Source organism: Zea mays, chromosome 4 (genome assembly GCF_902167145.1).
Source record: "Zea mays cultivar B73 chromosome 4, Zm-B73-REFERENCE-NAM-5.0, whole genome shotgun sequence".
Taxonomy (NCBI): Eukaryota; Viridiplantae; Streptophyta; class Magnoliopsida; order Poales; family Poaceae; genus Zea; species Zea mays.
The window spans coordinates 137,826,166-137,853,008 of NC_050099.1; the positions used below are offsets into that span (position 1 = coordinate 137,826,166).

General features: G+C 42.3%; 1 protein-coding gene and 3 long non-coding RNA genes across 6 annotated transcripts; 3 read left to right on the forward strand and 1 right to left on the reverse strand.

Moving 5' to 3' along the window:
- Positions 1–860: 860 nt before the first annotated feature.
- LOC100282965 (nucleotide-binding protein 1) lies at positions 861–4,817 on the reverse strand. 3 transcript variants are annotated; one of them, XM_035966932.1, is made up of 4 exons: positions 4,633–4,817; positions 4,283–4,384; positions 3,023–3,111; positions 861–2,008 (listed from the first exon to the last, which is right to left on the reverse strand). In XM_035966932.1, the coding sequence occupies exons 3-4, from the start codon at positions 3,081–3,083 to the stop codon at positions 1,113–1,115; spliced, it is 957 nt and encodes a 318-aa protein (XP_035822825.1). In that variant the 5' UTR covers positions 3,084–3,111; positions 4,283–4,384; positions 4,633–4,817; the 3' UTR covers positions 861–1,112.
- Positions 4,818–6,195: 1,378 nt separating this feature from the next.
- LOC103653731 (uncharacterized) lies at positions 6,196–6,657 on the forward strand. Its single transcript, XR_002268780.1, has 3 exons — positions 6,196–6,239; positions 6,339–6,427; positions 6,521–6,657. It is a non-coding gene; the product is annotated as an uncharacterized lncRNA (long non-coding RNA).
- Positions 6,658–9,316: 2,659 nt separating this feature from the next.
- Positions 9,317–11,506, forward strand: LOC109939384 (uncharacterized). Its single transcript, XR_002268781.1, has 3 exons — positions 9,317–9,373; positions 10,974–11,048; positions 11,305–11,506. It is a non-coding gene; the product is annotated as an uncharacterized lncRNA (long non-coding RNA).
- Positions 11,507–11,707: 201 nt separating this feature from the next.
- On the forward strand, positions 11,708–12,708 carry LOC111591313 (uncharacterized). Its single transcript, XR_002750478.1, has 3 exons — positions 11,708–12,186; positions 12,299–12,482; positions 12,641–12,708. It is a non-coding gene; the product is annotated as an uncharacterized lncRNA (long non-coding RNA).
- Positions 12,709–26,843: the final 14,135 nt, after the last annotated feature.

The window sequence follows — 26,843 nt, forward strand, 5'->3', positions numbered from 1 at the left end:
TAATAGTATAAATATTCAAGTTTTAAAATTATATACATAATCTTAAAGATCTTTTATATTTTTTGAGCTTTTAAAATGAAATAGTGTCTGAGCTGGTACGAGTACTATTAGGTGTTAGTACCGTATAATGCCAGCACAACACGATTAGGCACTATAGTGTAGTGTCTGGGGCGCTGGTTAGGCACTAGTACTGGCACGGCACAACACGATTACTAATAGTGCCTAATAGTGACGTGCCTTATATTGCTAGTGTAAGTGTCGTGCCGGGCGACCCATTTGCCCATCTATACGAGCTCCTAGCACCCCATCCCCCTAGGAAGCCCCTTAGGGGGCATGGTGATGCTAGCTCTGATACCATTTGTCAGCGTACCTAAGTCGTCTGCCGAAAAGCCCAGACTCGACATGCGTTTGGACGTTCATGTGCTCGTGGGTCGGCCTTCAGCAGCGAGCCCCACACTCACATCTCAAAAACCTGAGCTTTAGAGAGAAGGGAGCTCGCCCTTATAAGTCGAACACGGCCCCCTCACACAGGCGATATGGTATTTGTCAACGTACATGGGCCAGTCCGCCGAAAAGCACACACTCGATATGCATTTCGGCGTTCATACGCTCGTGGGTCGACCTTCAGCAGCGAGCCCCGCACTCACATCTCAAAACTCGGGCTTGAGAGAGGAGGGAAACTTGCCCTTACAAGTCGGCCACGCCCCCTCCCACAGACTACGCGACAGCTTTCAGCAACAAGCTCAGCCCACTCGTTAAAACCCGGGCTTGAGAGAAGAGGGAAGCTCACCTTTATAAGCCAGCCATAACCCCCTCACGCAAGCGAGATGGTATTAACCTAGGCTAAGCATGATTCGTGATACAGGCAGTGCCTCGAAACATATTTCACTTCGTGGAGCAGAAATATGGCCGCAGTTTGTACACCCAGTCCACCCACTGGTGATTCACGAACAAAAAAAAACTTACAGATCCAATACTAGTACTGGCACTAATAGTCTAATACACAGATTCAGTGTTCAAAACACAATAACATATATATTGGTCATGACAACTCTGACACCTGTTCATCTCAATTCTCACTACCAGATTCCCAGCAGGCCAACATTATTTTCTCACCCAGTCTTGATCAGCTTCTTTACAATGCTCTGAAGAGCCGGCGCACTGGCACCGCATTTCTGATCACTGAAGCATGACCTCCCTTCCTCAGCCGCCTTGCACAGCTGCGGATCCATGGGCACCTTGCCAAGGAAAGGAACCCCCATTTCACGGCACATCTTCTCGGCGCCTCCCTTGCTGCTATCAAATACCTCGCTGCAGGCCATGACTGACAGAAGCTCAGGGGCTTTCTCCTTGATGTAGTTCAGGGCCCACTCTGTCGCGTCTGTCTCGCCCGCCTCACCAGGCTTGACGAAACTGAGATCTGAAAGTGGCTGCCTCAGGCCACTCATGTTCTCCACAACACCTAGGACAGGAACGCCGACCTTCTTGCAGAAGTTTATCTCCTTCCTCACGTCAATAAGAGAGACCTGCTGCGGAGTTGTGACGATTATAGCGCCATCAATTCCTGTGGCTTGAAGGTATTGCACAATCGAGATGTGCTCATCAGATGTTCCTGGAGGAGCATCCACTACAAGATAGTCAATCTCCCCCCAGTCAACATCCTTTAAGAACTGCTTGATCAGTCCATTCTTGCGGGGACCCCTCCATATGACAGCGTCATCTGGATTAGGCAGCATGAAACCAATCGACATCACGCCAAGGTTGGACTCGACATACACAGGTGACCAACCAAGGTTGCTCTGATGAATATCTTGTCCCTCGAGGCCTAACATTTTTGGGATGCTAGGGCCACATATATCTATGTCAAGAAGGCCAACCTGATGGTCCATTTCAGCTAAGGCAAAGGAGAGTTGGGCTGAGAATGTGCTCTTTCCAACACCTCCCTTTCCAGACAAAACTAATAATTTGTGTTTCACAGTAGCCAACCTCTCAACAATAGCAACCACATCTGCAAAATACAACCAGTCAATAATCAGTTTACTTTAGCCTAGCAGATATACAGGCACCATGTAAATAGTGCCCATGTATATAGAGTTCATTCACTCACCTACTGCTAACAATCACATTGAACTACATGCAAAAATCCTAGCTTAAGATAAACGGCCACCAACTACAGAAGTTAAGGTAACCAGACATTTGGCATTTTAAACATGATGCTTTGCTCCAGTGAAATATATCGAAAATAAATTACAATGACTAAATCGCTTTCAGGTTTGTTGATGATTACATTTAAGACAAGCATTGTTTATAGCATTGATGACAGTCACACTGAAAACATGTAGTTTCTAACATCCAGTAAGCATATAGTGAAGGAATAGAAGATAATCACATAAATTCTTCAAGCTTCAACATTTACTACAAGCAGATGGACTATGTACAATGTTTGTAAAGCTTCTCATTACTGAAAATGGAGGCAATTCACTGAAGCAGCTTTAGCAAATAGGTCAACATACTGACATTCAAATAGCACAAATTGTAAAATCTCTCATATTCCTTCTCCATAGACAACCTTTCAAAGATCATAGAGATCCAAGGTAGCTAAGAAGTATGTATCAGAAGTAACAAAAAATGATTGTTAATATTTTTTTCCAAAGAAGATTCTTTTATTTGTGTTGTGATCTGCCATTCTTTGTATGGTAATTCTTTGTCCGGTAATAAAAAGGCAGGTTTGAATCAACAGAGCCTACAACCTAGCAAAAAAAGGGCAGCCCGTTGAATGTGCTCCCGCTTGTGTGGGTCCAAAGAAGGATTGGACCCATTTGGGTCTATAGTACGCAGTCTTTCCCTGCATTTGCAGAGGCTATTTCCACAACTCGAACCTACGACCTCCTAGTCACAAGGCAGTAGATTTAGCTAGTTTACCACTGCGCCAAGGCTGCCCTTTTAGAGCCTACAACCTAGCACTAGAAAAATCTCAAACGCTTGGAACAAGATCCAAATAGAAAAGCATACGAAATCTCACCACATTCAAGGTCCATCAAAGTTAGAAGCTTCCATAGCATTAGTTGTAGTGAACTATTCATATCTTTTTGGACTTAAGGAATGTGGCATCTGGATATCACAAGTCACAACAGGTCATCATGAATTCTTTTACAAGAATGAACAGGACATAATGAGTTGTTTATAAGGAATTGAACAGGTTGTAGGTGAATTATTTTACAGAAATTGCATTTTCCTAAGTCTCTACCACTTCCCTTACAGTGTTTTTATGCCGATAGATAAAACACTGAAGAAATCACAAATCTAATTGCTTCAACATTTAATTAATTATTAAGTTGATTAGACTGGACGCTGGATAGGTACTTGTCTGGTGAAAAAAATTTATTGGGCAGCTGAAAACTTCAGTTCAACTCCCTTCGTTTTTGGACCTTGAGTGCTCAAAAGGCTATGATTAACAGTAGAATTGACAATAAAGAGCATACTAAAAAGCCTAATCACTAGCAAGAGTTCGCCAACTATAGTTACCATAATCACGCATTATAACAATTTAACAGTGAGGCTTTCCATGTGATCTGTCAATCCCTATAGTGCAGTCAACACAGGTTTGAAGCAACAGAATCTACTGTCTAGCAAACCCCTCAAATAATTGGAACAACATTCAAATATGAAATCTGGATACTCTTCTAATCTTTCTAGCCAAAATCAAAGATCCATCCATGTTTGAACCTTCTTTAGCAGCAGTGGTAGCAGGATGTGGCATCAGAACTACAGCTGCCCCCTGGATGTTACTGCATGTTTGGACCACAATGAATTGCTTTACAGGAACCACATCATCCCAAGCCCCTATCCTTCTTCCTTCAGCCAGTCACATTGTTTTAATACTAATCTGAGTATCTGACAAAGAAACTTACTTTGAACAACCCATATATTCGATTGCATCAACATTCAATCATATAATTGGATCGACCGGGTACATGTTTAGTGCAAATCCAGACTCTTCTATTTGTGCTAAAATTTCTTTGTTTCTGGACCTCGACTGCTCAAAACTACAGGCTAGTTCCTACTAGCACTTGGCCTACACCTATAAACACTTGCAGCTGTCGTAAATCCTCAAATCCAAAAGTCTTACCAAATCCACAACCATTGTAACAAAATGTAAATAAACTAAGCTAATTCTGATTAAAAAACAAAATGATATGATAGAGATAACAGTACATCAGCACCAGAGCAAGTCAAAGAATCGAATGGAATTCAGTAAAAGGACATGAAATGATCCAATTACCGGGATCGGGGCCCTTGGGGGCGGTGGCGCAAATCTGCTGGTTGGGGCACCCAGCGCAGGCATCCGCCTTCCCCGCCTCCTCCGACTGCGTTCCAGGGCAATCTGCCAACACCAAATAAAGAATACTCAAAAACACGAACACCCATGAACTAAGCCTGAGTAAAGCAACCCAGCGATCGAAACAACTTCAAGGTGCCCTCAAATTTCGCAAATGAAACAAGGTTACACCCCTCTTGGTAAGAGACGATCAAACTCCACAAAATCGTGGATGCAGAAAACCGGCCCAAAACGCAAAGAAGAGAAGAGGAAGAACGAGCCCACCAGAAGGCACAGGGGGAACGATTCCTTACGTTCGTTCGCATCGTTGGGAACGTCGCCTTTGCCGCCGCCGTTCTCCATTTCTCCCTCTTTTCCAACTGTTCCTAAACTGGGGTTTGTGTCGTCTCGTGGAGTCGTGGTCTCGGACTCGGTATACGGCGCTGTAGGTGCGCCGAGCCGCCAGCTACTTTGTGTTCGATGCCTGCGCTGCGAACGTGAATGTTCAGTGGGTTTACAAAACTGGTCAGTTTTAGGCTCTCTAAAGACTTTTGTACCCTAAATATAGAGTATTAAACGATCATCTACGCTCCACAACAACGTTCTCTAAACGGTCCTCTAAATTTAGAGGACGCTGCTGGATTCTCTATATATATAGGTCCTCTATCAATTTGAATACTTTAAATAATCGGTTTAGCAAAACTAAAATCTATTACTACTCTATAAGACAGCAAGGAGGGCGTCCACAGTTGTCGTGCCCCCGCTCCCGCACATCGCGCCGCCCCATCTTCCCCGACTGTCGTCCCGCCGCAGAAATCTCGCCTGTCCCTCCCCCCTCGCCCGCACGTGGACCCGCCTCTCCTCGCCGTGATCTCCACTTCTAGCAATGACGTCCGCGCAATCCACTCCCCCCGATCTGCCTCACCTCCATGGAAGTATTCGATCTGCCGCTCCCAAATCTCTCCCTGGAATGTCGATCCGCGTGATCCACTCCCCCGATCTGCCTCACCTACATGAAGTACCCGATTTGTCGCTCCCAATCTCTGCATCGCGTGGACGCCTTCCATGGAGTCTCTGTACGTATGCGCGATTTACTCCCCCTCCCCCGATCTGCCGCTCCCAATATCTCCCTGGAAGACCGATCTGCATGGTGTGGACGCTCCATGGAGTCCCCACCCCGCAACCCCGCTCCGTGCTGTGCGGCGACGCGATCCTTGCCGTCCTTCGCGAGCCAGCGCCGCGCCGGCTCATGGAGTGGGACATCTAGCAGCCGAAGAAGAAGTTCAAGAGGGGCGGCAGACGCTCGTTCGCTGCGTAAGACGATGAGGACTTCAAAGCCGACTCCAGCGATTTGGATTTGGAGCTCACAGAAGGGGCTGACTCCAGAAGGGCTTTCTCCAGAGGTATTAGCTCAAGCTTATTTTCTATGGTGGTATACGTTTTTTTGCGTTTGATTGTTGCAGACGATTAGAATCTACGAGTTGGTTGGGGTGCCGCCGCCACCGCAGGGAACCCCTCGCTGGCGGGTCTGGTCGAGTCTGGTGCGCTTGTACGCGTATCGTGGCGACAGTTTGGCCCTGTCCCGGCGTGGTGGCTGCTAAACTTCATGGAGCTCGAGGACGTGTGGATCCTCGGCACCTCGCACCTCTCCGCGTCCTCCACACCGTCAAACCCGACAACGTCGTCGTCTAGCTCTGCCGGAGCAGGCAAGGACGTGCATCCCCTTAAATGTTATGCTGCTTAAACAAATGCTGTCAAATCTTCTTCCGGGAGCGGGGCTAACAAACCACGTTGCAGAGCCCTCACTTCGGAGCTGGAATCATGTACTCGTCCAGTGCCAACGAGCCGCTTTTGAAGTCCAACATGTTCTCTCTTGGTGGCTCCAAGTTCTTAGGCGCAATCAACAGAAGCATCAACTTGGGTCAGATCAACCGATCGCTGCCTCGTGCTTACCACTTCTCATTACCCATGGGACTCACAAAGACCTGCTGATTTTGTTGGTTTCTTTGGACTGGCACAGGTGGGCAGAGCGCTCTTGCTCTCCGTCTGCTCCGCGTTGTTTTTCCTTCTAAAATTTCTACCAGTGCGAACTATCCGTTTGGAGGAGAGGTGCTTTATAATAAACTGACATGTATTTTTTCTCCATATGTTATGTGATAACATATCAACTGAATTCTACTACAATATACTGTATTTTGGTAGTTCCGAGCAACTAGGAGAGTTTCTGAAGATATTGGAAGTACAACACAAAAAGGTCAGAACCACTTTTCAATCTAACCAGATGTTTATATGTTTGGTGGTGAAGCTACAAAAATTCTAGACTATGTGGAATATTTCCCAAATTGAGCTGGTAATGGAAAGTAAAGGACTGCAGAATGTGCCGCTTCTGGTCTTGAAGGTTTCCAACATGGTTCGTCAATGGAAAGGTAGTATCGGCTTGCGAAATATATTCCTAAGCCTACAGAATGTAAGCTAAAATCACGTGCTCACTGTGTACATTTTTTTCTGGTAACAACAGCTTTTTCTGAAAAGAATGAACATCCTAAATCCTTACTCTCTATAGATAAGAAGCATCTAGACTAAAAGATATCCAATGCCTTTACTGTTTGTACGGTAGATTTTTCTTCGTCATATATCATAGTTACCTCTTGAAGTACATTTCATCAAGTTGTAGTTAGCCCTTGATGTACATTTCAGCTTTGATGTATACTAGCACAAAACAGAAAGAATCATTATGGTCGAACTACTACTATAATGAGAATTTCACATGCTACTGCTAGATTATCTTGTATGCATGGTTCTTGAGCATAGTCACATTATTTCTAAAACTAATTCTGGAGAGTATGTTTATGTGGAGTTAGAAAAAGTAATATACAAATACATATTATTCTATAGCAGCTTTATAGGTATAAAAAATTCCGTATGTTACTTCTGGTACAGACATTTTTTCTATATAATTGAACAAGCACACCTGTAACTGAATCCGTTTTGCAACTCCAAACTAAAACTGGAATGCATAATAATTGCATATACAACAACAAATATGTTATGATATATAGGAATCCAGATTCCCTGTGCAATGTAATAACATCATTAAGGCCTTGTAACAGTCAGGATAGCATCTGAGTAGTTTAAGTGTTGTCGGCCTATGTGCTCTAGACGAGAATTTTTGCTTTGTCATATAACAAATTCTAGGAACTTTTTTTTGCAAAATTATAACCATTTATCACTTATCAGGATGTTGTGTTGACACTAAACATTCTCGCCTTTCTTGGTAATAGTGTCCACTTAAGTTAGACGAACTGCCACCATTCTTTCCACTGCTCTGTTTCAACTTCCTCGCAAAAAAACATAGCGACCTGCATGTGCGTTTTTCGCCATGATATCAGTTCTCTTTAGCTTCGTCTTCCCCCTTCTTGATCTCAGCTTCAACCCTTATCTTTTGTCTCCCTGTCCATCTCCATCCCGGTGTGATCAACTTTCAAGAAGCGGTTGGGACTGGACCTTAATTTTTGCATCGATTTGGTGCAATTTTAAAGTGCAAGCAGGCATCTCAGCCCACCTACTTCCTTATGATCAACAGTCTGTTTTAAACAATTTGTTACCTAGCTGCTATCATGGTGTGACATTTCTAAATGCTATGAGATAAGTAACACATAAATTATTTTTATGTTGTTTCATGCTTTTGTTGGTTTTCAAGTTTGGGCAACTGATGTTGGAATAAGTTTCCTATTGTTTCTCTTCTTGTACTGGATAATAGGAATGGGACTGCATTACTGGGTCTTGCCTATATAGATTTAGTTAAATACTTAAATGTAAGGTCTGATTGCAGCTTCACCAAGTTGAAGTAGTAATTTTAGTTGTTTTTTATTATCCGACAATTGAATTATGGAGTGTGTGATTGAATGGGTTCTTTTGTGTTGCTTATTTAAATAGGGTGAAAATAGAACAAGAACAGATGCTTATTTAGAACTAATGTTATATGCTTGTACCATATATTTCCTCTCTGGTTGCCATATAATTTATTTGGTTTCTTCCTCTGTTAATACGATGCTTTGTTGTATTTATGGTTGCAGCTATGTTGCTCATAAGAAATACTAAAACATAGTTACTCACATTCGTGAGATATCACTTACCCAATGCTTAAGTCTCCAATGTTTTGTAAAAGAATTATAAGAAGAATTTGCATCTTTTCAGTAACCAAACAAAAGTTTAGTTCAGGTTGTACTAAAAAATAATACTTCCTTCCTTGAAGAAGCCAAGGAATACAGATTTTGGATTGAATATTGCTCAATCTTAAGAATAGCATGCGATTAGCATTTCAAAGGACTCATTACTTGTGCTCTATCTGAAATCAATGTGGTTAATAGAGCTAGAGAGGCTTCTGACTGAATTTTTTAACCATTAAAAGTCAGAAAGTAGTACTTTTTTTTGCCATAAACTGCCCTTTGTATAAGTGTCTAGAGGAAATTGCCGGTTTGGTTCGTATTGTGTAAGAATTTGAGATTTTGAGTTAGATTATAATAATTAATATGTGGTGTTCATTTTTATATAATTTATTGAAACCGTACATAGCGATATCGACCTTGTACTTCTACCAGAGTGGCTGAAGGCACTCGTGGCCCATGGGCTCCTCGGTCGTTCCTTCGTCGGCGTAGAAGGTGGCTGACGAGTAACCCAGGACACGGTGCGCGAGGAAGATGAGCCATGGCTGTTTCTGCCGATCAACAGATGACAGGCAGTGCTCGATGAACCTGTACTGCTCCGTTCCTGGCCTCCAGTCCAACTCGGTATTGGCTTACGCAGAAACGGAACATCCCGTAGTCCGTTGAGTACCTAGAATTATAAGCTGATGTTCGATGAGAGCTTCTTACAGAAAAAAGGTTGGAAAATACTGTAACTTTCTAGATGGACAATGATGCACAGCTCAGCTCCATCAACAAATAGCTTCAATGTTGTATTTGTTAACTGCCATAAGTATTTGTTTTTGACTTTTTGCAGGTGTCATGAGTAGTGAAATTTCAGCCATCTCAGCTTCATCAAACACCATAAAAGGTTGTTAATGTCCTCTTTTGCCTGTCTATTATTTATTTTAGTTGAACCAGAAATATCTTTGTATTTGACCACGTATATAAGCAGTAGCTTCATGTTTTATTTCATACCAGAACTGCTCACGGTTTTCTGCTGGCACGTAGAACATATTCTGAGCTGGTACCCCGCATTCACCACCTGAATCAAGATTTCCATAGAAAGATCCTGATCCAGGCCAATCTCTTTTGTGGCTACCACTGCAACCACAAATTAGTAGCATCAGAAACATATAAAAACTGTATCGTTTTATTACTTGATCTATTGTCGAATTGGAATCCTGGAGAACCTCCCAACCATGTAAGGCACAGTAGAAGCAATGGGCTCAACCTGTGCAGTGAATTGGTCGCATTGTGAAAGATAGCCATTGGCATATGAGCTGGTTTGTTGTGTTAAGTGAACCAGGCTCAAAGTCATTGGACTCATTTGAACCATCAACCTCAGCCTGATAAAAAAATGCCAACTTTCGTGTCAAGCAGTTAAAAGAAATTCCATCTACTTCTTTGGAGGAAACACTTCCTCCTGTACTAATAAGCAAACAAAATTAAACACAGTAGCAGACCACTGAATCTCCTTTTTTTCTTGCTTGTTAGTTTGACTGTGTTTATTATTGGAGCTACAAACAGGCCTGATATCATTGACCCCGCTCTGCTGAGGCCAGAGCGTCTTGACCAGCTGATCTACATTCCACTTCCTGCTGAGCAGTCTAGGCTCCAGATCTTCAAGGCCTGCCTTAGGAAGTCCCCTGTGGCGAAGGATGTGGACTTGAATGCTCTTGCTAAGTACACGCAAGGGTTCAATGGAGCAGATATCACAGAAATTTGCCAGCGTGCGTGCAAATATGCAATCAAAGAGAACATTGAGAAGGTAACTTCCTCCAAATGTCAGTTGGTACTCTACAAATTAATACTCTGGAGTCTTAGCTATCATCATTCCTAATCATGAACTAAACAGACAACTTGTGTAAAAAGGAGCCATAAGTTAATTTTTCTCCCCAATCCACCCCATCATGTGGATTTAGGTGGATACTGAGTACATTCTGTAGACTTGAACTCGTTATCAACTTTCAGTAGACCTGCTAAGGAGTGATCTCCGTCCAATTATCAGCCAGTGGATTCATGCCCTGGTACTTTTTGATTCCTTTTGTTTTAGTACATTGTTTGTGACTAGCAGCTTTCAGATTGCATGAGATTTTCGATTTAGATATTTTCCACTAAGTTTTTGTACCCACCGATAATGAATTTAGTTGCACTGGTATTCAGGCAATACTGATTTTGAAGGCTGATTTGTTTGCCTGTCTAGAAAAAACATAATAGAGTGGATAAGGAAAAACATGGTTAAAATATTAGGATGTTGAATAAGATTATGTTTTCACGCATTGTAAAGTACGTTCTAATAGGATGCATATGTTCTATCTTTACCTATGGTTTGTTATTGCAAAAGCATCTAAAAAGCATGCTTGTTCATGATCATCTATTTTTTTAGTTTTTCATATTTTTCATTTTTAGGGTTGAAAAGAACTTGAAGTTGTTGAATCAGCAGAGCATGATGTGCAAAATGAAATTAGGGATAATGGCAATGAGGATACTCAAGCTCGTGAACACTCTGATGAGGAAATGGATTCTGACGAGGAACATGAGAGGTAATTTTTTGAATATCCACACCATTGGAACACAAAATTAAGCATATGGTGATCAATTTAGATTCTACAAGTTATGGCTCACTTCTTGCTAAGCATGGCATGGTCTGCTCCTCCGACCTGAGAATGGCTAGGTAGAAATACAAGTCAGACCAAATGTAAAACATAATTATGATGGGATAGATACAAAGCTTTTCATCTTCAGGTTAACTGTTTGCTCTTTTTCTACTATAATTAGTAATATCTGCTTTCAATGTAGTTTTGTCATTCAGAGCAAAAATTATGTGATGAGAACAAAGCAGCTGAAGTTGGAATATATTGAGATGGCTATAATGTGGTGTGGTGTGACCCATGATTGACATAAATTAAGAAGATTTGGTGGGCTTGGCTTGATGACAACATTGTTTTTTTGTGTCTGTACACGATGGCAGCAGTGCTTTCGCCTTATGTGTGCTGCTCTTCAGGTCTCTATGGATGACATCACCCCCTCTCCCGCTATTATTAATTTAATTTGTAGCGAGATTGACATGATGATGATAAGATGACGGATCGCCATGTCAACATGGGATGCTCATCATCGAATGATTTTATCTATAATTTGCGATGTGTTTTGTGAGATGAGTCGGGCGATGGAAGTTGGTCAACATGCACCATAGGTCGAGGCTGCTGAAGCATCAGATGAAGATGTTGAGGCCTACATCGGCAAAGCCACCGGTGGTGTGCTGATTTATCTATTACTTTTCTTAAACAACATATATAGAAATTGTCCCACTCCTGTTTACTACACAAAGATGTTAAGTGTATTGCAACACAATAAATGTTTTTATGACTAAGTTTTTAATCCAAAATATTCCGAGTTTAGTTATGTATTGGTTATTATTACTCCAGTCCAATCATGGTTATTACCTGTTTATATATCTGCCAGGATATTTACTCCTTTGGTGAACGCAGAGATGAATTGAGACAATAATGGAATGGTGACCTTCAAGGAATTCCTTTTTGCTTTTACTCAACCGAAGATTAGGCGTTCTGAATCGATCGAGCCAGCCCCTCAGGAGGCCTCCAGCAGCTCCCTCCTGTCGTGCCTCGGAAGTAGTAGCTCATGTTCTATATGTGGCGAGCTGATGGTAGAAATTACCAGGTTTGCATGCCATTGATTTTTTTGCGAGTACAAAGAGTTGGTGTTCTATGTAGTGGTGCACAAACAATTTTATAACCGACATTCCTTTTTCTTTGTTTGTTGATGTGATTAGGTTCATTCTCTTCTGTGATATGTGAAGCTCGAGTGAAAAGAAAAATTATGTGATGAGAACATAGCAGCTGAAGTTGGAATATATTGAGATGTCTATAATGTGGTGTGGTGTGACCCATGATTGACAGATTAAGAAGATTTGGTGGGCTTGGCTTGATGACAGGCGACAGCATTGTTTTTTTTGGGTCTGTATACGATGGATGACATTGCCCCCTCTCCCACTATTATTAATTTAATTTGTAGCGAGACTGACATGATGATGATAAGATGACTGATCGCTATGTCTGCATGGGATGTCCATCATCGAATGATTTTATCTATAATTTGTGATGTGTTTTGTTAGATGAGTCGGGCGATGGAAGTTGGTCAGCATGCACCAGAGGTTGAGGCTGCTGAAGCATCAGATGAAGATGTTGAGTATATTGCAACACAATCAATGTTTTTATGACTAAGTTTTTAATCTAAAATATCCCGAGTTTAGTTATGCATTGGTTATTAACAAAGAATAAATATTGTTCGTTTTTTATATAATTATTGTGTACGTGCTTTGTGTGTGGCCACTGCCCGCACGCGCTAGGCTTAACTATGTAATAGAAATTGTGTTAGAATCTTTTTCTCTTTGTTTCTAATGATAAAGAAAGTAGAAGAATGCGTATACACAAGATAAAAAGACCATTCTTTATTTTTCTTAATAAATGTCTCGTGTATATCTCAACTACCAAGCACCACCACCTGATCGCTTCCTATAATAAATTTTTGCACAAATGTATATTTGAAACATGGTTGTTGGCTTTAATAAATAGGATGCACACATCTTTGTAGTTTACGCTGTATAAATGAAACCGTAGCAAAGCACGAGCACACTACTAGTATGTATAATACATTTGAGAGTACGACAAATACGTATGTACAAAAAATAAAAAAATAAAAAATGTCTCTACTATAGATATTTACGTATAGAGGACGTGATTTAGAGGGCGTTGTTGGAGAGTAAGTACATATAGAGGATGTAATCTTTTAGAGGACTGTAAAGGACGAATATAGAAGATGGATATAGAGGACGTTGTTGGAGATAGCTTTAGTGTCTAATATAGTTAGTGTTTAACTGTATACGTGATATACATGTGAAGATGTTTTATATTAATTATGTATTGTTCTTGTAAGAGACACGTTGGATATAGTCTGGAAGCATGGAAAGAAGGTTGACATAGGTTTCAAGTACGAGTATTGTAGAGAAACAAAGAGTTGAGGGGGGACATACCCAGATGCATGCACATATAACTACAAGCAGACCGATGTGTTATTTTGCTTCATTGATAAGTATTTATTTGTCGTTCTTATTTTTCTCGCTAATGTATCTCATACCTTTTGTATAGGACTATATATACGGAATGGGCTCATATCATAATCCTTTCACACATGAATCAGTACTATCACTATGACTGAAGCTGAATACATGAGTATTGTGAAATGTGTCGATATATTTATCATGTGAGAACTCTAAAAGAACTTGTATTTGAGTATTGCGCAGTCTGATGGTTGATTGTTGCATGAGAATTGGAGTTTGTGGTTGCATTTTGAAAGGGAAATGTGCCCTTGGGCCATTTCTAAAGTGTTTTGGTGATTAAGTGTCCAACACCTATTCTCTAAGTGTTAATTTGTGCCAAAGATTGAAGAAGTGCAAATCATATAACAAAGGTACGTTTCTACACTTAGTACATTGATTTGGATACTAATTTATTGTGTCTAAGTGCTAGAAACAGAAAAAAGCAATTGGAAAAGAGTTGGCTGTGTACAGCCAACTCCTGCTCGGTCTGGGTGCACCGGACTGTCCGGTGGTGCACCGGACAGTGTCCGGTGCGCCAGACCAGTCTCGGTGAACAGGCCTCTCTTGGGACTCGACGGCGGCGTACAGCTATAAATCCCCGGACTGTCCGGTGAGTCGTCCGCGGCGAAGTCGTCGCTCTCGGGAAATGTTCAACGGTGTACGGCTAAAATTCACCGGACTGTCCGGTGGGGCACCGGACTGTCCGGTGAGCCAACGGTCGACTGCGCCAACGGTCGGCCGCGCAATCTTCGCGCGACACGTGGGCGCGCCAACGGTCGGCAGGGGGCACCGGACTGTCCGGTGTGCCAACTGCCAAGAATCTGCAACGGTCGGATGCACCAGAAAAAGGAAGGAGATCGCGCACCGGACAGCTACAGTGACTGTCCGGTGGCGCACCGGACTGTCCGGTGCGCCACCCGACAGAAGGCAAGATTAGCTTTCCAAGATTGCCTCCAACGACTCCTAGCTGCCTTGGGGCTATAAAAGGGACCTTAGGCGCATGGAGGAGTAACCCAAGCATACTTTGAGCATTCTAAGTCTTCCACACTCCGTCTTCGCGCACTTGATCAACTGTGTTAGTGATTTGAGCTCCGTTCTAGCTGTGAACTCGTTGTGCTTCATTTTGAGCTCAAGTCTTGGCTTGTGTGCGTGTGTATTGCTGCGGATTTGTGTGTGTTGCTTTCCCTCCCTTACTTCCGTGCTTCTTTGTGATCATCAATTGTAAGGGCGAGAGCCTCTAAGTTGTGGAGATTCCTCGCAAACAAGAGAAAGTATAAGGAAGAAGTACACCATGGTATTCAAGTTGATCATTGGATCACTTGAAAGGGTTTGAGTGAAACCCTCGTCCATTGGGACGCCACAGCGTGGAAGTAGGCAAGTTTTGTACTTGGCCGAACCACGGGATAAAACACTGTGTCTCTTGTAATTGTCTTTCTGTGTGATTATTGTGATTCGTAAGAGCTCGCTCTATAGCCACTTGGTTTTATCGTACTAACACTTAACCAAGTTTTGTGGCTATTAGTATTCGATTTTTACAGGATCACTTATTCACCCCCCTCTAGGTGCTCTCACATATGTATGTCGTATGTCATTTTGGTGAACGTATGTTGTGTGGATCAATTAATATAAAATGTTCAACGCGAATTGAGCAAATTATAAATAAACTCTGTAATTTTTTCGGTTTTTTCTATAAAAGACGTTTCGTTTCGGCAGAAAACCGACGATTTTGGCGGATTTTTGCAGTTTACCATCGGTTTTTGCAGGGAAAACCGTTTTAAATTTGTTTTGGTTTGAACTAGACAAATCGATCGGTTTTTGGCAGTTTACTAGTAATGAACTGTTACCGCTGGGCATCGGTTTTTTCCGTTAAAATAGTTTGGTTAACCTTGATGCTCACCTAACGATCGACGCCTGGCATAGATTCTCTGCTCTACCTCGCCTGCGAAGTGTTAATAAAATAAATATTTATATGCATAGATTATTTAAAAAAAAGTTAAATAGGTTTATAAAGAAAAGGCATTAAAAATAAATTTATTACAAAATATATATCTAGTTATCTACTATTTAATAGTGATTTATTATGTATTATAAATATTAAGGTTTTCATATATATTCTAGTTATTGGATTGTGTTGGCGTCTTTTGGGGCTAAATACAGGATCCCTAGGGCGTACACACGCCGTGTAGGATCTTAGGGACTTTTATATAGGTTGGCGAACTGTTCATGGTAGGTTATTGGACCGTGCGCAGTTGGTCACCGGACCGTCCGCGATGTGCCCAGATAACAGTCATCTTCTCCGTGATGCGCAGAAGGCTTTGTATAGAACCTAGATCTCGCCTCCCGAGAGGGATCCCATCGGGAGGAGAGATCGTAGGGTTGTTTTAGAGTCGACATGCTATCCAAAGAGTCTTTAGACGGCGTAGAGCCGAAGAGAGGTGAAGATTGAGATTGGAGAACTACAACTAGATCTACGCTACATCTAGACCTAATGCATAAAAATAAGTAATGTAAATAGATTGGTTCGATCAGATTGTGTATTTGCAATCGGTCGTACCCTTCATATTTATAAGGGAGGAGGTCTGGACCTTCTTATAAGCGAATTCCAACAAGATAGCACAAGAAGTATGGAAGATCTTGCAACAAATTAGGACTCTCGCTCGAACTAACCTAGATGGTCAAGGATAAATCCGTACTGTCTAGGAGTCGGACCATCCAAGCTTACACGCGAATTGTTCGGCAGTACCGGTGCTACCAAATTTGGTGTTCAACATATGCCTCCTGCCTTTGAGTGGAGGCCATGAACTAAAAGCACCTATACTACCAGCGTGTTTCGAGAAACAATGGATTTCATAATTCACATTGTTCCTGAAATAAGAACTCTAGCTCGAGGTTAGCCACTGGTCTTTCAACCAAACAGTATAGTCATTTAATAGAACTCTAATGCATAAAGATTGTTTAGGATTACATATTCTTCATCCATAACTATATGATCAATATGTCAAAAGGAACAAAACTATGATGCCCTCGACCCAAATAAGCAAACATACTTGTTGGAATACTATACATGTGATACAGATTCATCGTCGTAATATCCCACACATGAGGAGGACAAAACATCAGTGATGGGTATACATGTGAAAAGCACCAGGACATCCCTGGAGATAGATAAGTAGACAACATTTGTCGCACCACTTCTTAGGTCGGTTTAGTCAGTCTTTGCCCATACATAGATCACTTATTTCTTGTAGATGGCTTTGATTGTTTTGATGTACGATTGTGCAGAACGACCTTCTTATTTATATATTTTGAGAGAAGTTGATCAAACATAGGACTAGATTTAGCAAACTTACTAAAAGCCTTAGTATAGATTTAGCAAACTTACCAAAATCCTTAGTATGATCTTGCTTTCTGGTCCCGTTCAGCTTTGTTACATGGGTCGTTGATCTGTTCTTGACATTATTAGACTGTCTGATTCTACGGGTCGGACTTTCTAAAGCACCAGAATTTTTCATGATAACTACTGAATTATCCAGCGTGCGCCAGCTATGAGAGCTCCATTGGTGTCTTGTTGTATCTTTCCTTGGTGCCTCCGGTGTTATTAGTGGTCCTTATAGTCTTTCTCTTGCCCAAAGCCTTCTGAGTAACCACTCCTCGCGACAAATTTGGCGTGCGAGGATCACCGGTGACTTTGTTCTTGCTATGGCGTTTATCGGCCTAAACTGGCCAAACCAAGACCTTATTACCATTTATCTCAAGTGTATTGATAGGGAACAACTGCTTGTCAACTTGCACATCTTGAAACATCAACCGACCTTCATTTATAGCCAATTGTATCTGCTGACAGAAAATATTGCAATCATTGGTGGCATGAGAAAAGGATTTATATAATTTACAATAACCACACCTTTTCAATTCATCGTTGGGGGAATTGTGTGAGATAATTTATTGTTGCTGCTCTTAAGCAATTCATCAAATATCTTGTCACACTTAGCAACATTGAATGTGAACTTAACTTCTCCTTGTTGATTCTTTTGAACTGTCTGTAGGGAAGATAAAGTGGGGAGTTTGGCCTTAGCGAGCCAAACAAGTTCAGTGACATATACCTGTTTTAGCTCATCATCTGAGCTACTAGTATCACAATGTTCATTATGACGAGACAACTCTTGAATTTCTTTGCTTCTGCTTTCATAAGACAAAGCCCGCTGATGCATCTAAGCTAGCGAAAAGAACTGGGTGTCATCTAATTTTTCATTCAAGTATGGATGCAACACATTGAAAGTTAGCCCTGTTGATAGTTGCCTATAGGGGGGGTGAATAGGCGACACTTGAAAACTGAATACTTAAACAAAACTTAATCCTAATTAAGTGTTAGAACGAGAGAGAATATAATCCAAGCGAGGGAAAAGAGTTGTCTTTCAATTGTTGCTCTTATAAGTGCCAAATAATATTAAAGAGCAACACAAGAGAGTTAGAATGAAACCGAGGCAAGATAACTTAAAAGGGAGGGAGAGAGGAACAAATCACAACAGAAACTAACGAACACAAGAAGCACACAATTTGTTTACCAAGCTTCGGCTCCGAAGAACCTACATCCCTATTGAGGTGTCCCATAGGACTAGGTCTCTCTAGACCTTCTCAAGTGATCCACCAATTAGCTGGAGCCCTCAGATCCACTAGATAGAGACAAAGTCTCCACAAAGCAGTCCACAAAAGTTAGGAGAATCTTGTTGTTGGGGGCCTTCCTCTTCCGAAGGTCCTAAAAAACGTGACTGATCATATGTTTTCAGTATGACATGGATTATTGCAGGGGGCTTCGGCTTCGGGATGAAGGTATTCTCTCATGGCAAAGATATACACGAAGTGAAGATGTAACCCGAAGGTGATAAGAATGGACGCCGAAGCTATGACCGAAGAGCTTCGGCTTGATATGATGACAAAGACCAAGTACGATGCCGACCAAAAGGGGAAAAAGACTGCTTAGTCCTCAATGATTTTTGTTATGTTTATAAGTAAATGTAAGGGACATGAATGTAATTTTACCCAGGCTATGTCCCGTGCCTATAAATAGATGAACAGTACCTGTTAATATTCATATGTGTTTTATGGAATGCAAATATGAACGAATTAACGAGATGTAGTTACTGTCTTCATCCGTTTGCATTTCTATTCTCATATTAAATGATGAAGGTATGTCCTTCTTAACCTTCATCTGATGAGCATTATGCCTATGTGAAGATAATGCTTCAAGAGACGAAGGTCCGTAATAATTAACAATTGTGTTGCCTTGTTCTTGACCTACAACATTCGAGAACAAGTGACCAACATTGGCGCCCATCTCCGGTGAACTCAAACGACCACCTTCGGCAAGCATCCACCTTTGTCATGCCGCCGAAGAAGACAACAGCGCCAGGGGCTGTCCTGCAGCCACTGGACACAAATCAGGAGATAATCTCCCTACGAGAAGCTAGGAGCCAGAAGAGAAAGGCTACCAGCCCAACACCTCAGGAGGAGGAGTTGGACCAGAAGATCAGGGACTTGGAGGCTATTCACCAGCTAGTGCAAAGGAAGAGAGAAAAGAAGCTTCGGCTAACCGACCTTTAGAGGAAAATCGATGAAGCTACCGAAGAAATGTGTCACCTTACTCAGGATGACCAAGACCAAAGGCCCCAATACAAGGAGCTTCGTTAGGAAAGCCCAATCAATGATGATGAATGGTACGATGACTTTCACCATGGTAACTTTACTTTTGATGATGCTTCTCCTCTAGCAGCAGAGTTGCAGGCTACCCCGTGGCCACCATCTTACAAGCCACCTTAGCTCCCCATGTATGATGGGCACTCAGATCCGAAGCAGTTCCTGATGAGCTACGAAGCAAACATATCCTCATATGGGGGCAACACTGTTGTCATGGTGAAGTCCTTCGTCATGGCAGTCAGAAGTGTGGCTCAAACATGGTATTCTTCTCTTCGGCGAGGAACAATCACTTCGTGGTAGAAGCTGAAGGATATGCTAGTCACCAGTTTCCAAGGCTTTTAGACGAAGCCAGTCACTGCCCAAGCTCTGTTCCAGTGTACGCAGGACCATGAGGAGTACTTGCAGGCGTACGTCCGAAGGTTCTTGCGACTGAGAGCTCAGGCGCCTACAGTGACCAATGAGATTGTCATTGAAGCCATGATCAAGGGACTCAGACCAGGACCAATGACGCAATATTTTGCAAGGAAACCACCACAAACCTTGGAGAAGCTTCTCCAGAAAATGGACGAGTACATCAGAGCCGACAATGACTTCCGGCAGAGAAGGGAAGAAGCCTATAGATACTCCGAGATGACCAGGGGCTTTGAAGGAAGACTCCACCCTAGGCATGTCAGGACGATCCATAATCCCAGCTCAAACAACGACAGGGGAAATCATACCCAAGGGCAACAACATAGCTCCCAATCATTAGGGGCACAACAAAGTTCCTTCAGGCCACCAGCTCCAAGAGGCAGAGGGGGCAGAAGCTTCGGAGGAAGATATGGTAATCAGCCCAGGAGACTGTTCTGCCTGTTATGCGGCGAAGATAAGGGACACACGACAAGGACGTGCCAAGTTACGATCCAAAAGCAGAAGGAAATCGCTAAAGCCGAAGCACGGCAGAACCCGCCGAAGGAGGTCTTGCATACTGCTTCATGCGATTCTCCATATATTCAGGAGTATGTGGGCAATCAACAGCCTATGACTTCTGTTGCTTCGGCAAGTCACTCCCAAGCCTCCTGGGCTCAGTTGCCACCACCGCCACCACTGGCATCTGCCTTGGTTCACAACTAGCAGCCATAAGGGCATCGTCAGGCTCAGCAACAGCGTGACCTTCGGGGGGAGTCCGAAGCTCGCATAGTCAACAACACTGTGCCCGAGTCGAGGCATACCTACTGAAGGTGGCACAACGTTATGGCCAAAGAGTGCCCTGGTCCAATGTATTTTTACTCTTTTTGCCTTTATATTTTCTTCTAAAAAGACAATACAAGAAGGTTTAACCTTCAGCTTGATGTAATAAGCCTGTGGTTACACCATCGAGTGTAACAAGAATGGATCAAGAAGCTCCAAAGTCGTTCCTAAGGGAATGCAGAGCTAAGTTACAAAGCTCCAAAGTCGTTCCTAAGGGGATACAGAGCTTAAATGCCACCTAAGTAAAAGTTGGAGAAGCTCCAAAGTCGTTCCTAAGAGGATGCAGAGTTTAAATGCCACCTAAGTAAAAGGTGAAGAAGCTCCAAAGTCATTCCTAAGGGGATGCAGAGCTTAGCTCCAAAGTCGTTCCTAAGGGAATGCAGAGCTGAAATACCACCTAAGTAAAAGGTGAAGAGACTCCAAAGTCGTTCCTAAGGGGATGCAGAGTCTGGGTGTGTATTCATGTGGGTTTTTATCTTCGGCATAAACATCATTTTGCATCATACCATCATATCACATCGCATAACATCGCATCGTACATCATTTTGCATCAGCAAAAAGCTGTGGAGAAGAAGGAAAATTGATCCTTCGAAAATATCTATTGGATCATGAAAGAATGTGTCGTAGCACAAAGTATGCATTCAGCGGATATATTTTTACGTAGTAGGGGAATTTTCGTCAGCAGTAAAACTATACATCAACCATGGCAAAATACTCAATATTGAAACGATAGAAGGGGAATCTTTTTCTTCATGAAGCATGAAAAGAAGGAAAGGTGTTTTTTCGCCAGCAGCTCAAAAATGGTATGTACGGAAGTTTCATGCATCACAAAGAAATATATTACATCAATATACATACAAATCATTTACAAGTGTTTCTTACAAGACTAGGGATCATGTTCAAAGACATTAAACTAGCAAAAATACAAAGTTTCAGTCTTCTTTCAGGACCTTCTCGGCAGCTTCATTTAACAGCTTGTTGACAGCTTCGTCAATAGCTTCATTGGCAATTCTAATAGTCTCGAGCGCTTCCTTCAGGGATGGATCAGCCTCTGGATCATATGGCTCTAGAGGGGGAGATAGTTTAGCTGCACCGAAGCATGTTTGTTAGTTCCGAAGCTAAAACAGATTATGAAGCTAAAACACAATAGATGTACCTATAAGCCTAGCTAGCTCGACATCTTCTTCAGCCCTTTTCGCCTCTTCTAAAGCATCATGTGATTCCTTTTTGTTCCTTTTAATGGCTTCATCAGCGACTTCTCGTCCACCTTTCAGCCATATCTCGGAGTAAAATTTTCCACCTAGGGTAGTGGCTTTGGCTAAAGGGTTTTTGATCTCATCAACTGAGAAGGCGAAGTTTGACTGAGCTACAACCTTAGTATGATCTCAACCAGCCTTCTCCAAGATGGACGTGGCCCCTCAGACACCAGCAAAGGCGCATAAATCGCCTCGATCACTAAGAATTTCTTCAAAAGCTTCGGCTTCCCCGCTGATCCATTGGATAACTCCATCGAGGTCACCGCGGATAAATCTTTGCTCAGAGGAATAGGCTCCAACCTTAGCGAAGCTGTTCTTGAAACTCTTAGCACAGTCCAAGGATACTTTGTGACATTTTTCTTTGGCAGCGCGAAGCTCATCGACATTCTTTTGCGCTCTTGATCTTTCGATCTCGCATATTTCATGCTTCACCACTTCAACTTCAATTTTTTTGGTTGCTTCAGCAACCTTCCTCTTTAGTTCTTGTACTTCAACTTTGTGAGCTTCAGCTTGGGCAACAAGGTTAGCCTCGTTAGATTTTAGTCTATCTACTAAGGAGAGTAATATTTTATCCTTTTCAAGAGCTTCGTTCCTTAGCGTGATAACTTCTGAACGAAGATTCCCAAGAGCTATTCGGCAGCTCTCATCCTCTGCTTCTTTTTGGGCCTTTAAAGCCTTGCTTAGAATTAAGCCCTGGAAAACAAAGAGTGAGCACGTAACGATGGCAAGAACAACCATAAAAATAATATATTCTAGATAAGTCAAACTGTACACACCTTCAGACTGTTGTAAGCAAGACTGTCTGCAAGTTGATCTTTCGACATTGTAGACAGGCCAAGCTCAAGCTTCGGATATCCTATGTTGTCCATTATATCCCGGTAGACATGTATTTCTTTACTGGTAGACAGTAAAGGAACTCATCTTCATCATTTCCACCATATACCAAGGACCCTCGGGGGTATTTCAGATCCTTGGCATAGTGTTACACTTCGGCATTCTGCTCTTCTGTTAGTCGCTTTCTCGAAGCATGTCGAACGATATAGTCCAAGTCACCCTGGGAAGGTGCTTCGGGAGCAAGCGCCGAAGGTTTCTCTCGAAGGCTCTCTTCCAAAAGTTTTTCTAGTACGACTTCCGAAGAACCCGCTTCGGTGTGGGCAGAGGTACTGGCAACAACTATCTCTGGAACTTCTTCAGATTTACTCCCAGAAGCTTCGGCAAAGAAATAAGGTGGTGTCTTCACAGATTCTAGAATAGCTTTCAAAACACTTGCCATCCTCCTTTTCCTTGTAGTGCCTGTCATAGTTGGCAACTTCGACAATATTGCTACTTTCATCTTTGGCTGCTCTGGTACTTTTTCTGTTATAGGCTCTGGCTCTCTGGCCAGGTCTACAATAATTCCAGTAGGCACAACAGGAATAACCTCTATGGCCGGGGGGTTGTTTCCACCCTTTCACTTAGCTTCGGCACATCGGCCGTCTCAATGCGCCTGGGTCGACACGTCAAAACTTTGATCTTCTTCGACCTCAACACACCAGTAGATGCCGAGGTAGCGGCTTTCCTTTTCTTCCCTTGCTTCCGCATGGGATAGCAGTAGTTTGGGTACACAAACCTGATAACATCAAATACACTGTTCAATCTCTTCTTGCCGTGAGCACCGAAGGCAATTGTCATAGCTTCGTCTTCTGCCTTTGAATACGCTCCAAGTATCTCATCACTTGTTGCTTCTACGACATCCAACCAATCATCATTTGGCTCATCAAACTGATTCCTGAACCGGAATGTGTACTTCAGATAAACCAGACCACCCTGGCTGGAGGCAGCGGCGGCCTCCTTCGGCATTTCTCACTCGCTCGCAAGAGGCCATACTTTGTATGCAATATGCTCTTGAACCAAGTCTCTTGTGCCAATATAGGTGCACACTATGTTGAAAGCCGCCTGACACGCTTGCACATCATTCCCAAGTGCAGTGGATGGCTTCCTAATATCGAAGCAAGATCATATACGGCGTTGAATAATCCTTTTCACATCCTCCCTTTGACTCAGGTCATTTTTCACATAAAAACCATTCTTGCATCCAAGAGCCTGGCCACCTCTTTTGAAACATGGGCATAGGATAACTCGCCTCAGATCGAGGCATGAAGCTGTAACAACCAAAATTATTGTGGTATTGTTCCTTTCCAGTTGCCTTCGTCTCATAAGACAACTCATGAATATTGCAAAAGCATCTTGCATCCGGTTCCAGTCCTTGGCTCCTCATGGCCCAGATAAAAACCCCCACTTTAATAAGAGCTTCATGGGTAATCTGATGAAGGTATATCTCAAATGTCTTCAAAACATCGACTAGCATCTTATGAAGCGGGAAGCTAAGCCCAACCTTCATGAAGCTCCTGAAGACTACCACTTCATCGCTTTCTGGCAGCGGAACAGTGTCCTCTCCCCCAACCCTCACTATAGACACATCATGAAAATATTTCCCCTTCATCGATTCAATTTGTCCTTGCTTGATGGTGGATTTCCCAAAAACAACGTGACTAGGTCTCCACAGCCGATCTTCGGCATTCTCATCCTCACTCTCAATATCGAAGCTTTCACTATCGCTGGAGTTCTCAGACAACCCAGCCAGCATCTCATTGGTATTTTTTTTCTGCAATGGTCTTCTCAATAGCTTCGTAGAAACCAGCCAATGCAGGGTCAGTGATCTTCTTCTCCTCAGTCATTCAGAAGATGGTTGCGCAGATGCCAAAGCTCTAAATTTAATCGAGCTCGAGAAAGCAAAGAAAGTTAAAATGGCAAACACAGCGCAATCAGCTAGATAGCACGAAAAATACTCATGACACAGGCTTCTATATATATACTCAAAGCCCCACAGTTTGGTGGGTCCTGCAATTCAGAATGATTCGCTATTCTAGCGAAAGGAAGGTGTTTTTTCGGACCTTCGGCTAAAGGCTTTCGTTCACATCGTAGTCTAAATTTGCTACAAAGAAACAAATCAATGCTGCGAGGGGCTACTGTTGGGGGCCTTCCTCTTCCAAAGGTCCTAAAAACATGACTGATCATATGTTTTCAGTAATACATGTATTATTGCAGGGGGCTTTGGCTTCGGGATGAAGGTCTTCTCTCATGGCAAAGATATACACGATGTGAAGATGTAACCCAAAGGTGATAAGAATGGACGCCGAAGCTATGACCGAAGAGCTTCGGCTTGATATGGTGACGAAGACCAAGTATGATGCTGACCAAAAGGGGAAAAAGACTGCTTAGTCCTCAATGATTTGTGTTATGTTTATAATTAAATGTTAGGGACATGAATGTAATTTTACCCGGGCTGCGTCCCGTGCCTATAAATAGATGAACAATACCACCGTACTGTTCACGCTGAATTGTAATCACTCTCTCGCGTCTTCACCTTCGAGCAAGCCGAAGGTATCAATGTAATATTAATACTGTTAATATTCATATGTGTTTTATGGAATGCAAATATGAACGGATTAACGAGATGCAGTTACTGTCTTCATCCTTTTGCATTTTTATTCTCATATTAAATGATGAAGGTATGTCCTTCTTAACCTTCGTCTGATGAGCATTATGCCTATGTGAAGATAATGCTTCAGAAGACGAAAGTCTGTAATAATTAACAATTGTATTGCCTTGTTCTTGACCTACAACATTCGAGAACAAGTGACCAACACTTGCTAGCCTTTACAATAGAATATCAGTCACACAACAGCAAGAGACACAAGAACACAACACCAAGAAAGCATATCATAAGAGCACACCCTCTCTAAATCACTATCTCCACTCAAATTGGTGCTTAGATCTCTTTAGAATGACTTGGTGGTGTTGCATAGGTGCTTGGGAATTATGCTTAGCTCTAAGAGTGATTATTGACTCGAGTTGGCTAGTTAGGGGATACTTACAGCTATAAACCCTCAAAAGAGCCATCGAGAGAACTGCCAAAAATCTGTTATCTATGGGTGCACTGAACTATTACGTTGCACCACCGGACCTAAATGATGTAGCACAATCTCTAGGATCCTGATTGATGCCTTCCTTCTGGGTTAGCACTAGACCAGTCCAATCACTCACCGGACCCCATGGCACATCAGCTAGACATAGGAGATGACTGTTGAACCCTACGTCAATCGTTTGTACCGGACTAGGTCAGTGCGCTAGGCCACCAAAGTCTCTTCTACAAAGATCTTTGGAACTTTGGTTCGGTGGGCCACTAGACTAGTCTGGTGTGCCAAGTCGCTAAAGTCGCCACTGTAGACCTCTCTGGAATTTAAGTCCGGTGCGCCATCGAACTGGTACAGTGTGCCCCACAATGATAAATTTAGTCTTCTTTCTTGTTTTCTTCCTCAACTAAATTTGACTCTCTTCAAGATTGTCCTCATGACTTAGACAAAATATTTTTATTGATTGTCCAACCAGTTTAAGTCATATAACTTCATTTCTTTGATCCTTATGAACCTGCATAAACATACTTAGCAAACATGTTAGTCCATTGTGTTGTGTTGGTTATCAATCACTAAAACATTTATAGAAATGTCTCAAGGTACATTTGACTTTCACCAGCTAACTACTTATCTATGACATGGACTTGAAAGCATCAGTTTCTAGTATCATGGAACCTTCATAGATAAATATTAATCGATTCATTGCCCCCTTGCTGGAGTGACACCAGATCAACTAAATCTAATTCGTAATCCCTAGAGCAAAAGTGTTCATGACACCATGACACTTATGCTCTAGATCACCCTAGGAACTAATCGAGTTTGAGGGCAAGGTAACGTACCATGCAAAAAGCAGTATTAGTAAGGGACAAAGAAAATAAGTGAATGCGGAAGGCTTCCCTGTGAACGTGAAAAGCAGTACCAATGAAGATTATAGCAAGAATATAGAGTGAAAGAGAAGAAGAACAAATTGTAGAAAAATAAGGACACAAGACACAATAATTTGTTTCTCGAGGTTCTGTTCTAAAGAACCTATGTCCCTATTGATGTGTCCCACTAGATTAGGTCTCTCTTTACCTACTCAAG

Coding starts and splice junctions, on each gene's coding strand:
- LOC100282965 (XM_035966932.1), bottom strand. CDS start 3,083: ATGAATAGTTCACTACAACTAATGCTATGGAAGCTTCTAACTTTGATG. Junction 2,009..3,022: donor TTTGATGGACCTTGAATGTG/GTGAGATTTCGT, acceptor TGTATTTTGCAG/ATGTGGTTGCTATTGTTGAG.